The sequence below is a fragment of the Sceloporus undulatus genome, chromosome 3, assembly GCF_019175285.1.
Source record: "Sceloporus undulatus isolate JIND9_A2432 ecotype Alabama chromosome 3, SceUnd_v1.1, whole genome shotgun sequence".
NCBI lineage: Eukaryota > Metazoa > Chordata > Lepidosauria > Squamata > Phrynosomatidae > Sceloporus > Sceloporus undulatus.
The window spans coordinates 250640591-250653905 of NC_056524.1; the positions used below are offsets into that span (position 1 = coordinate 250640591).

General features: G+C 40.5%; 1 protein-coding gene across 2 annotated transcripts in view; it reads right to left on the bottom strand.

Moving 5' to 3' along the window:
- The window catches only part of SI (sucrase-isomaltase), a 188108-nt gene that overhangs the window by 16651 nt on the left and 158142 nt on the right, over positions 1-13315 (bottom strand). For both annotated transcript variants that reach the window (XM_042460608.1, XM_042460607.1), the window contains 6 exons: positions 12235-12345; positions 11959-12021; positions 9435-9551; positions 8009-8093; positions 5829-5967; positions 5442-5575 (listed from right to left, as the gene is read on the bottom strand). In XM_042460608.1, the coding sequence (XP_042316542.1) occupies positions 5442-5575; positions 5829-5967; positions 8009-8093; positions 9435-9551; positions 11959-12021; positions 12235-12345 (649 nt within the window). The remainder of the gene's footprint in view (positions 1-5441; positions 5576-5828; positions 5968-8008; positions 8094-9434; positions 9552-11958; positions 12022-12234; positions 12346-13315) is intronic.

Here is a 13315-nt window from a genome sequence, read left to right on the forward strand (position 1 = left end):
TGAAACGATGTGCAATGACATCACATATGTAACTGACTGTAATCTTAAATTGAATGCAAAAAGCAAAACAACAACAACAAACAAAGAAACAAACCAAAAAAAACACACAAAAAGAACCATATGCATAAGGGAAATTATGCATAGATAAAACACCAACAGATTATCAGCGAAAGGATTTTGAGTGAAATACGTTGAGGAAAACCCATAAAATGTATAATTCATTTAATATGCATTGTTTCATACAATTCACCAAACGTCTGTAGTCATAAACGGTAAAATTCTTCCCACTTGACAAGATGATACTGTTGGTTAGCTTATCCTGGTATGAGAACACTTCTTGACTCCCACAAAGGGAGAATAAACAAGCAAACACAAGCGAGTGAGAAAACTAGGATATGGGACAAGTTATTTACCACGTCCAAAGCCCTATAAGAGCATGTATGTGAACTGACATACTTAAAAAAAAAAAAACCTTTATGATGCACTTTCACTTCCTCTCTCCCTCCCAATCTCCAATAGGCAGGATTAGTTTTACTTAGAGTTGGTGATATAGATGCTGATTTGGATTAGTTTGCAAAATTTAAGACTGGGAAATGTAAATAGAGTGTTTATAAAACAGAAAATATAAAGCAGAAACCTTTGTGTATTCTGGAATGTATGTGTATTATTAACAGCATGGATATTGACTAGTTTTGGGCCTAAAGCCAGTCTAACTATAAATAATGAGAAACTAATGAGAAAATAGAACCCAAGAAGGGTGCTGCATTAAAAGATAGTGGCTAATGCTATCATATGGTTGATGCGATTGTATTAAAAGCAGCTAAGAACAAGATACCACTAATGATTGGAAGAGAGTAATGTTTATATAAATAGGGGCTAATGAACATCTCTAATCTGATTGGACATAAAATGCTGAGAAGAATATAAAACAGGCAAAGAAAAGAGTATCAGCCTCCTAGGCTAATGTGGCTGCTATATATCCCATGTTAATACCTCTGTTCCTAATTGACAACAGCCTATTCCATGCTGGTAAGAGAGAATCTCTGTTGTCAAATAGGCCACATGTGCTTCCTACACCTATTATGAATAATGGGTGCTTGTTATGGATGTTGATAGAGATATAACAGATGCTTCTATTTTTAAGAATACTCAGGGATATTATTCCTCTGGATGCCTCCCCCCTCCCCCAGATGCCTGTTTAGATATGCATAGATCCTCAGCAGATGAGACTTTATTTGATCAATGGCTGTGTTATGTATTTTAAGAGACTGAATTCCTTGCAAATGAAATCATTTATTACATGTATGTGTGATACAGTAGTAACAATGAAACATAGGAGTTTATCGTACTGGCCCTGAAACGGGCCCAGTGCGTTCTAAAGTGTTCTCAGAAATGGCGCCCTCTGGGATGGAACGGGGACGCAACTAGAATGCCCGGCGGCAAAGGTGGCATTCCAGCGTGCGGTAAAATGGGATTCTTGGCCCCATACCGTTCTGTGCGCGCCCCCGCCTGCATATGTTTAGAATGCACTGGGTCCATTTCAGGGCCAGTACGATAACTCCAAGATCTGTCAGGAATGCTTTGTCTGTGTCTTTCTTCAGGGGGTTGGACTGGATGTCCCTTGTGGACTCTTCCAACTCTATAGTTCTATGTCCCTAGACAAGGAAAAGTCTATGTTTATTCCTAAGAGGAGTTATGTTTGCATATATGTGATTGCATATAATTAAAAAAAAATACCCTAAAAGACTAACAGAGAGCCTGACTATACAAATATCCTGAGATTCTAACAGTGCTTAAGTTCACTGTTAATGCTAACTCTGCCTGTTTGTACTTTATTGCAGTTCATGAGATGGAACTCCAAGTGACCATAAATTGCTAAAACTGATTGACCTCCAAACAGATACAGATTATCTCACAATTGGCAAAGAAGCCTCAATCAATTAGAGGTAGTGACTCATGCCTGTTTCAGTGGGAAAGTATGAACAATGAACTGTTATGAAAGGGGTCAGACAGCTGTTGTTACATTATCTTCAAATGGCTATAGTAAAAGGAAAAGAAGACCTGGGGCCATTCTAGTGAACAAAGGAACCCTGGCTGTAGAGAACCTAAGTTATCTATCCTGTCCCTGACCACATCGAAAAATCCCCATTTTGAGGCCTACTGCCAGTAAAGCTCACAGGCTTAACTGGGATTTCTAGGACAGACATGGAATAACCAACACCTTGTACTGGGCCCGGAAACCATTTGGTTTCCAGGCCCAGTACAAGGTGTTGGTTATTACCTTTAAAGCCCTAAATGGCTTGGGTCCAAGCTATCTCAGAGACCGCCTCTTCCCATACAATCCTCCCCGCGCCCTCCGGTCCTCTGGGAGGAACTTGTTGCAGCCTCAAAAATCGAGGCTTGCGGCGACCTCCCGGAGGGCTTTCTCTGTTATCGCCCCCAGGCTCTGGAACGGCCTGCCAGATGAGATCCGTCAATTAACATCTTTGGACAGCTTCAAAAAGGCTGTCAAGACGGATCTCTTCAGGCAGGCCTTCCCAGACTGAAATATCCCGGCCTCAGGATCTCAGGATTTCCCCCCTCCTCAGTAATGTCTCCAAAGCCCCCTTTTCTTTAGAACTGAAGTTGCGGTGGTTTATTGGTTGGTATTATTTTGTTTAATTTATTGTTATTTTAACTAGTTATTGTGGTTTTAAATTAGATATGTTGTTTAATAACTTTTTAAGGGGGGAGGGAAATATATTGTTTTTATGCTGTATGTTATTTTAATGTTGTAAACCGCCCGGATTGGTTCGCCACAGGGTGGTATATAAATAAAATTTATTATTATTATTATTATTATTATTATTATTATTATTATTATTATTATTATTATTATTATTATATTTCATTGATGGAGCTCCTCCATACAGCATCCCCCAACCTGGTTAGCTGCAGAATTGTTCTGTTAATATTATATATAAGGTACTTATATTTTCCATGTTTGTGGAAATAAAAGCTTTTCATTACTTTACACTTACTGTCTTCATATTTCTAACTACTAAAAGCAACAGAAAAAAGTATAAAACTACAATATATATAGTACAGATACCTTTCTTGGAAACATTATTTTGGTATAGATGCTTTCCAAAAATGGTTAATGTATCATCAAAAATATGTTTACTTAGAAAAAAAATATATGCTTGTTTAGACAAAACTGGTGCACTCTGTCTCTTTCTACTAAGAAATAATTCAGGGAATTTATGTTATGTGCTGAATCTCCTGTAGACATTTAGCAATATAAATTGGGCTCCAAATGTTAGGAACACTGTTTTAGTTGTACTTTTTAAATTGTGGTAAGCCACTTTGAATCCCATTTGGAAAAAAGGTGTGATAAAAATTCAAGATAGACAGATAGCCCAAAGCAAACTTTGAGTGACATACGACAGGCTATATCAGAGGAATGGCAAGAATGATACGATATAGGTGCTACCATAATTGTTGGCCATGGATGCTGCAGCATGAACAAGAGTAGAGGAAAGCTAGGAATCCTGGGTATTGTTTCAGTGCTACATCTGCTCATAATAGTACCAAGGTATAACAGAGATCATCTTACATCATGTAATAAGCACTGTCCTCTTCAGTCAAATAAAAAAAGAGGCGGTAGGAGCAGTGATGTCACTTTCTGGGGGTGTCACCTGGTGCAAGGGTGGGCTTCTGGGGATGGGGCTAAAAGGGCATACTCATGCATGCTACACTACTCCTGAGTAGAATGGTGTGTGGCAGGGAGGGGATGTGCTGGGCACTTTCCCTCAGTGCCACATATTATTCTACTCAGAGTAGAATGGCACACACAGGTAGGGGAATGCACTTCGCTGGGAGTCATCCCTCTCCATGTGTGTCACCTAGTATGTTCCCCACCCTCCACACACTCCTAGTGACACCACTGCATAGGAGTATTGCACCAGACAAATCATGTTATGCTTCTGTACTCAATTGGGTAGAGATGCTGTAATGACTGGGCCCTCCAGTCATTTGAGGACTTCTCCTGAACCACAAAGGGTTAATCTGGGGGGAGGTACATGCTAATGAGAGCTGACATCACATGCTAATGAGCAGCTACATCATAGCTGACGTAAGGTCTAACTGACCAATCAGAGAGTAGGACCACGAGATTTAAGAACATTCCATGAGAAACTTTTAAAAGGCATATGGTCCTTGTTTCTCCCCTTCCTCATCTTGGGGGGAACCCTATGCTTTCTTTGTTCTCCATCTTGGCATGTTGTTGTGGGAACCAGCTGTGTGCCTGCACTGAGGCAGGCAGAAGTGATGCAGGTGGAGCTCAGCCCAAAGGAGGGCCAGCTCCCTGCATCCAGAAACTCAACACGAACTGCAAATTCCATCACTGTGTGAGTAGCTAGGAAATGTGTTAGCTAGTGCATTTAGGTTTTGTTAAGTTTATCTAATAGCTTGCCTGAAATGAATACTTTGTAACTGTGTTTTCTGTACCTGCAAGGCAAGGGGCTTTGCATGAATGATATCTTCTTATTCTATTCTATTTCTTTAAAATAAATATCTTTCTTTAAAAGTATCTGCTGTCTCTCTCTGCTCCTGTGCACGTGCCTAGCTCGGTTACTGATTGCTTTAAGTTAGCAAGGAAAAGGAAACTACAAATTCCTCTAGCAAGTCCCTGTGTGTGCTAGAGAGACGTTGTTTGGTTTGGATTCACGGGGTGGTGGCAGCGAGATAGAAGATCTCAAGGGGTCTCATTCATCTCAGCAGGGAGCGGGAAGGGAGACGTAGGAGATCCTAGAAGGGAAAGTTTTAAGGGACCCCCTGGGGGTCAAGAGCCAAGCACTGGGTGGCTGGGTGGCTGCTGGACTCCCAGGGATCATCACAGATGCAGATAAAATCTTAACCATATCCAGGGAGACAGATACTGAAAACCACTCACCACTTTGCCTAAGAGTAGGCAATAGTCAGGATTTGGGGGCTAGTACAACCCCCCCCCGAGAACTATGGATGGTCACCCCAAAGGGCTCCCCCTTTTTGCAAGATAATAATATGGCTCATGTGCCCCCAATAACCCCAGTGGCAATTTCTCCATACTTTTTTATGGCAGGGAGGCTATTTTAGGCTCAGGCAGGAAGTGGATTGGAAAGCTGAGTCACTTCCTGGTATAAAAATAGCCCAGGGAGGCCTGAAAATGAGAGATGTTTTGGGCAACATGTGGGAGAAATGTCCCAACAACTGATTCAAAATGTACTTATTTATTTATTTCTAAACAAACAAACCAAACAAAATCTTCCAGGTGCCAAATGTCATGGAATCTGTATGTGAATTTTTATCTAATTTAGGGTCCAATTCCTTCAAGTTGATAAAGAAATGAATAAGTTGATAAATAAGATGAAATAAATTTTCCTGGCAAAAAGCATATATTTAATACAAAAGATGCTTCATACCAATAACTGATTTCTCAAGCTGATCCCATCTTGCAAAGTTGTCACCGAGCCAATGTCCTGCCCATCGACCGCTGGATGGATATGTTGATCGAGTAATAATGATTCCACGTTCTCCTGTGGCATTGCGCATTCCACTGGGGTAAAGATAAAAAGACACACAGATAGTAATACACAAACACACACATATATATTACATTAGTTTAACCTAAATCAAGATTATGTGCCTTAAAGAGTCCACTGTAGTTGAAATTAAAAGGTTGTAGTAACTAGTGGTTGTGGCTACAAGTAGCAACTCTGTATTTCCTTCCAGTTTTCCATGTTAACACGACAGTAACTTTCCTGAGGAAATTATAATTTTTAGAAGATAAAATCATATAAAGAACTTACTAGTAAGTGGATTCTGCTTGTGACCATCCATACAGGTTATGTACATCATAGTGTCTCATAGGTGTCCCATCAGGAAGCTGGTGTTCACTTTCCATGCATGCTGTAACAAGACTCAGTCCCCTTTCTCTTAAAACCAGGGCTAACACAGATAGAGTAAGATGATATTGTTAGATGGAAATTCGTAGCAATGAATTAATTGGAAAAGTAAGTAGTACTTCATGTTCTCTTTATCAGGGTATGACTGAATGATTGCTTTCTTCTTCACAAAAACTGATGGTGTTACTATGTTTCAAAGATCAACCTGGCATATACATGGAAAACCTTGAGAATCCCTTGTCTCCCATTTCCAGCCTAACACAATGGGTTTTATCATTATTTATTCCCAGCTCATTTAACAATTAATATCTATGTGTGTTTGAACCTTTAGACTGAGCATGGGGTAGTGCTTCCTTAAGCAGAAATTTATCCAGGTAACTATTACCTGTAACTGTTCACTAGTCTCGCATAATCGTTTTGAGAAATGTGAACCATTCCTCTATACAGAAGTGCATAATACATTGCCTTGTAGGAGCACCACCACAATAAACACAGAGGCATAGCTGGAAGAAAGGCCACAACTTTATTAATTGCAAGCAGCAAAAAAACAGCATAGAGTTGGCCCATAGCATGAGGTCAGGATCTGGCAAAATCGACCAACACCCCAGTTGCTCGATACCCAAGGCCTGCACCAGGCCTGCCATCAGGAAGACCAAGGGGCTATGGACCACCAGATAGCAACCAGCCGATTGACCATATTCCCACGAGCCCCTAGTCACTGGGACGCGTAAAACGTAATGGCCCCTGCAATGGCCATACGTAACCGCTCAGCGTACCCACGTCCCTAAGGACTCCCACTCCAGTGCTCTGCAGCCCTGGAGACCATCCAACCCAGATCCTGGCCTATGCTGTTGTGACTAGCAACACCAACCCAAGGGAGGGAGGGTGGGGAGCTGAGCGAAAATGGCCCTGATCGCCGGGCCATGGAGCCTTAAATAGGCCAGGCCCAGGGCGGGGCCAAGCAAGGTCGCTCCTCCCCCCCAAGGCAGCACCAATCAGCTGCCTTGGACGACCGGAAGTAGCAACCAACAAGAGGTCCTCCAGGCCGGCACGAGCACCCCCCGGAAGTTCCTCCTCTGGCCCCGCCTGCAGCCAATCAGAGGCCTCGATTGCCCCTGCAAAACATTCTGGGGCGCGCCGAGGCCCAAACTAGCCCCAAAGTCGTCGGCGCTCCTGCCGGCGGCAACACAGCTGCCAGGTGATACCGGCAGCTGTCCTGTAACATTTGAGGATTCTCTTTCATGAATAGCTCAGGTCCTGCCACACATTTTGATTGAGTTTAGATATCAATTTTGAATAAATATGGAATTTCTTCTTTCATGGCCTTTTTTGCTAGATCTGCTTGTATGTTTAGGAACATTATCCTATTCTATGACTTTTTTTGTTGTTGTTAAGCTTCAGCTCTCATAGAAATGGGCTGTTACAATCCTTCCATATTGGTCAGAATTCACTGTGATGATGATGAAAAGATACCAGGTCCTAAGGCAACAAGACAGACCATTACATTCCTATGGCCATGCTTGGTATTAAGATGAAGTTGGGTTTTTTTTGTTTTGTACATCCAGTGCTTGTGTTTCACCAAGCATAACAATACTCATTGAGGCCAAAAAGTTCTACCCTTAGCTCATTTGTCTATAGAAAATATTGTTCCGTAACTCTTAAGGAACATTTACAAAACTATCCTGACACTTCCACATTTATAGACTTTTTGCCAGTAGGGATGTGACAATCTTTCCTTCCTGTTGGCTAAACATGCAGATTTTTGTTTTCTCAGGCCATTTCAATGTCCATTTATGAGCCAAGGAATTTGACACCATCTTGAGCCAGGTGTGAGAATTTTCAGATAGTTCATTTTGCAAATGAACTAAGCGGGACATAATATATTTGGTATTGGTGTGTGCCTTCAAGTAATTTCTGACTTATGGCAACCCTCAGCCTGAATTATGGCAAACCTCCTCTGAACAGCTCTTGCCAAGAAAACCTCAAGATAGGTTTATCTTAAAGACACCATAAGTTGGAAACAACATGAAGGCACACAACAACACAACAATAAACTGGACTAGTTTCTATCTATATTATTTTACCTGGCATATATGGAGGATGATTTAGTTCTGCATTTCTGCAGCCACCAACAGCTCCATCAATGAAGTTGGATGGTTCATTCATGTCCTATGTTATTTTTTTGAAGGACAAAAATATGAGGAAATTAAGAACATTTACAAATTAGGAACTTACTGTAACTGGATGGTTGATAACTCAGTTGAGACAGTGAGAAATTATATAATCAAAATTTCAAGATTTGAATGCATTTATTTGTTTATTTCAATAGACATGCCTGTCTGCCACAGCAGCCCAGAAAACACCACAAGTGCATTAACCTCGGCATACATTCTTAAAACAAACACATCAATAATCTCATTTTTTAAAAAATCCTAGTAAATCTCAGGTAGTAGTATTCTCTTTCTGGAATTGTGTTGCAAAGGGATCATGTAGTACCTTTGAGACTAACTGTGCAAAAGAGGTTTTAGCATAAGCTTTCATAGACAGGGTAGATTATCGCACTACACTCTTATAGTGCTGCTATTGCACTATAATTGCTCTGGCTGCCTCCTGTTGCATTCTGGGATTTGCAGTTTAAGAAGGGGCATTTAGAATTCTCAGCCAGAGCTCTTAGGCCTTACTGAACTAAAAGTCTCTGAACTGAATAGGAGGCAGCCAGAGTGGTAAAAGTGGAATAGCAGCATGATAAGAGTGTAATGCAGTAATCTACAAGATCGACTTCCTTAAATGCATGGAGTGAAGTGATGCCCAAGGAAGACCTTTTTAATCAGAATGTATGAATAACCATAGAAATGCAAAACTTATGGGTATGGCAATGAGGTGGCAAGGTCAGTTTTAACGATGAATGTTGAGGGACAAAGGTGCAAGGAACATACAAGACCCCTTTTCATACTGATATTCTAGACCAGGGGTCTGCAACTTATGGCCCACGGGCTGGATCCGGCCCGGCGAGGCCTTGGGACCGGCCCCAGCCTGGTCCTGCCACCGATTGCTGCCCCCGCCGCAGCTTCCACGCCGCTCTGGGTGCCATTTTGAGTTTGGCCCCCCAGCTGTCTGAGGGACAGCAACCCAGCCCCTGGCTCAAAAAGGTTGCCTACCCCTGTTCTAGACTAACATGGCTATTTCTCTGATTTCTACCCCCATGAAATTCTGTGGTAACTTATATCCATCGATTCCATCATGATGTGCCTTTGAGTGGGCCCTGGAAAATCACTTGTTTACCTTGGCTTAAAATTGGCAATGGCTGGGACCACTATGTACATGTTTCTAATTGGTTTCAACTGATAATTGCTCTTTTCCCCACCCCACTGTTTTATTGTGCTTTGTGGAATTTAAATTATCTTGTATACTCTGTAGAATCATACATTCTGCAATTTGTTATAGATATATAAAATAAGTATATTGTTTACTAACACACAAACAAAGAAAAGAATACTGCATGACACTTACAGTCCATAGTCCATCGAACTGCAGAACATTGGCATGATAATTTTGTATTTCTTCTTGCCACCACTCTGAGGTGGAAGTACGGAAGAAATCTGGGAAAGCAACATCAGCTCGGCAGCACTGATAATGACACAGAAAGGAAAATAATATTTTTAAAATTTCAAATCTTTTAGTTTCACACTTCTTTCACACCAAGTGGTTTACAAAACATGATTCAATTCTAAACTTAATTAGAAACTTAATATATTGTAGTAGATTAAAATTATACACTAAAATAGCTGAGATAAATTTTGGCACTCAAAGAAATTTGTACAAATTAAGACTTAATAGACACTCTTGTTCTAATCATCCTCCATACCCTGTAAAACAGGGCAAGGGTCTAGAGTCTGTGATTGCCTCCCAGCTCCAAGAGATCATGGATGAAATTAATTTCTTGATCCATTTTGGTCTGGTTTCTGGTTGATTATGGAGAGAATTGGCTTTGGACACTGTGGTAGATGACATCTGCCAGGAATTGGATTGGGGAAATGTGTCCTTCTTAGTTATGCTAGGCCTCTTAGTGACTTTCAGTAACATGAAGTATGATATTACTCTGGACCACTTCTTTGGACCACTTCACTTGTATGGGTCTTGGAGGTATTGTTTTTCAGTGACTCATGCTTTTTGGAGAGACAAGCCTAGAAAGTAGTATTGGGGATTCATGTTCACTTCTATGGCCACTGACTTTTGAGGTCTCTAAGGGTTTGGGTTTGAAGCTTCATTCAAGCAAGATAAAATTGTTCCTAGACAGTTGAAAAGCAGATAAGGGAATATGAATTCAACCTGTGCTTTATACATAGTTACACTATGCAGGGTATACTTGGACTCAGCCTTGGAGGTTTCTGCAGTGCCCAGTTCAGGAGGTGTTTGATCTGGTCATGGTGACATATACCTTTATTGCATCCCATTTAGAGTACTCAAACACAGTTTACATAGGGCTGCCATTCAAAGGTGGTCAGAAATTCAGCTGGTACTGAGAGCTGCAGCTAGCGTTAAAAGGGGAGGGTTACAAAGAACATGTAACCACCTTGTTGCAATAGCTCCATTAACTACCTATCTGTTTCCAGGCACAATTCAAAGTGCTGGTTGTGACCAAGAAAGCCTATATGGCTTAGTTACAGGTTGTGTCATAGATCATATGCAGTCTGCCTACATCCTGAAATCCTCAGAAAAGGTCCTTCACTGGTCCCTTCATCTTTGCAGACAAGACCAGTTGGAATGTGAGAGAAGGTCCTTTTTATAGCTGCCCCAGGCTCTAGCCTACCCTTCCCCAAAAGACCAGAATGTCCCATCTTTGCTGTCCTTATGTTGGCAGAGAATTACTTTTTTTCCCTGATAGTGTTTAGAACACAAGGTTTTCAAAGAAAGGGCTTTTAAGAGGGTGTTCTGTTTCTAATTATACTGTTTTAACTGCTTTGTATAATTTCTAATTGTATAATTTATTGCTTTAACATTGTTAATACTTTAATTTTATTTTAATGTTGATCTTTTCATGTTTTAGTCTGTTTGTGTATGTGCCTTAAAGCCACCTATTGACTTTTGGTGATCCCAGGAATTTCAAAGGGTTTTCTTAGGCAAGACATACTCTGGTGGTTTTGCGAGTTTCTCCCTCTGATATACAGCCTACAGTACTGGGTATACCATGACAGTCCCCCATCAGAGTATTAACCAGGCTGTCCCTGCTTAGCTTCCGAGATAGACAGAATCTGGTGCCTTTAGGTATGTAAACTATATAGTGCTCTTTATAATTTGTCAGATGCCTTGATTCCCAGTTTTGGGAAAGTGTGGGGTACACATAAAGTGAAGAAAAAGGAGACAGGCACACCCAGGAAAGCACAGAATGCTATTCTTTTCATGATTTGTTGAACTACTGTTGTTACTTTTAAAATTATTTCTACCCTTTCTTTTGCTGGGAATCAACGTGGCATTCAAAAATTAAAGTTGGTGGATATAGATAAAACATAAGAAAAGTTATTGTTAAAATGCAGTTAGTTTATCTATAGAATTAAAAAAGATTTAGAACATATCCATTTAAAAGCACAAAGCAAAAATAGAACAGGGCACTATGAAAAGCACTGTGTATATGTGTGTATATGTGTGTGTATATATATATATATGTATATGTATATATATATATATATATATATATATATATATATATATATGACAAAACAACAGAAGAACCTGTCCAGGTTTGCTAGGAAGGGGGTGACAGGGCCTAGGAACTGTCACTTAAAAGGTCATCTCCTGTATTCCCATCAGATGTGTCTATAGGGGCGAGAGAAACTTGCTGGAGGATCAGACATCCAATGACGTCTAATCTCAAAAAGTTTGATATGGGAAGACATGGTCCAACAAAATTACATCCCAAATGATTAATTTATTGGAGGAAATTGGTGAGCACTCAACTCAAGTTGACATGGTTAATATGTGGTACTAAGAGACAATGTTGAAGGAAATCAGTGTGATAGGTTCAAAATGTACATACCGCAAGTTGTTCTTCCAAACTTGAGTTTTCATCATATGTTACATTGGGATAATCTGGCCACACCTAATTGGAGAGGGAAAAGACAAGGAAAACATGAGATACACAGAATAGCTCATTGAAACATACTACTTTTAATATTCTGAAGAGTTAATTTGAGGCAGAATGACATATAGAAATATGCTTCTGCACATCTCTCATCCTTCTACTCAGCACCTCTATATAATCAAATTGTGTTTTGGAAGTGACATTGAACGTGATGACAATTTGCAATGGTACCTTTGCCCAGACGATGTCTGTGCTATTGGGCCATGTAACAAAAACATTGTTCTGCACTCCTTTGGTAAAAGTTTCATATGGTTCAGTTTCATTGCCTGAAATAGCTGGATCCTATAATGAAAATAACACAGTTTTACATTTCCAGTAGGTATGCCTTTCTTTTTATCCATCCATTCATTCTATTTTTAAAATAAAAAGAATCAAATAAATTAACAGGTCAAAAACACATAGAAAATTAAAACATCAAATGCAATGTAAACAAATAGACTATCCATGAAATACCATTCTTTACTATACATCAATAAGCACTATAAGGAGGATCACCTTAATTAATGGACAGGTAAATCTGGCTTTATGGCTTCCCAACTGCCCTCCCCCCATTTCCGTTTTGTTTCACTTTTTTATTGTTCATTGGTTTCAGCACTGCTACTTCTGGTTCTTGAATTTGTTTGTGAGTTTGGCAGGTCTTGCACTCCTAAGAGATTCCCAGGACAAGAAAATAACTATCTCTGAACTATGGGAATCTAACATTAGGAGAAGATATCCAACAACCTGTTGAGTTAGACAAATCCTTATTCAGAATTAGCAGTACAGTAGCACCTTGTGTGTGTATGTGCATGTGCATAAACATGTGTGCATCCATATATATGCACACACACACACACAATTCACATGGGACCATTTGCTTACAAAGAACAAGTAAGACATGGCCTCTTGTCAAAAGCTTGGGATCAGAAACAGAGGTCTGGAATACATGGGCCAAATGAGGCAGCTTCTGGCTGCTTTGGAGGTGTGGCAGTCAAATGATGCACACCTTCAAAGTAACCCAAAGCAGTGCCAACACCATGGTCCAGTCCTTTGGACCAGAGCAAAAAGAAGCCAGAATAATCTGGCACCTGCCAGTGTGGGTTGGATCCCATGGTCGCAGGCCGCTTTGGAGCAGGCCATGATGTCAGCGAAGTCGCGATCCACTTCTGGCCAGAGCAGACTCAGGCTGCTCCTTCCTGCCCTTCTGCTGTGGCCCAGAGACAAGAAAAGAATAGAGGAACTGAAGAAATTGAGAAGTGAGAAAGGAGTGGAA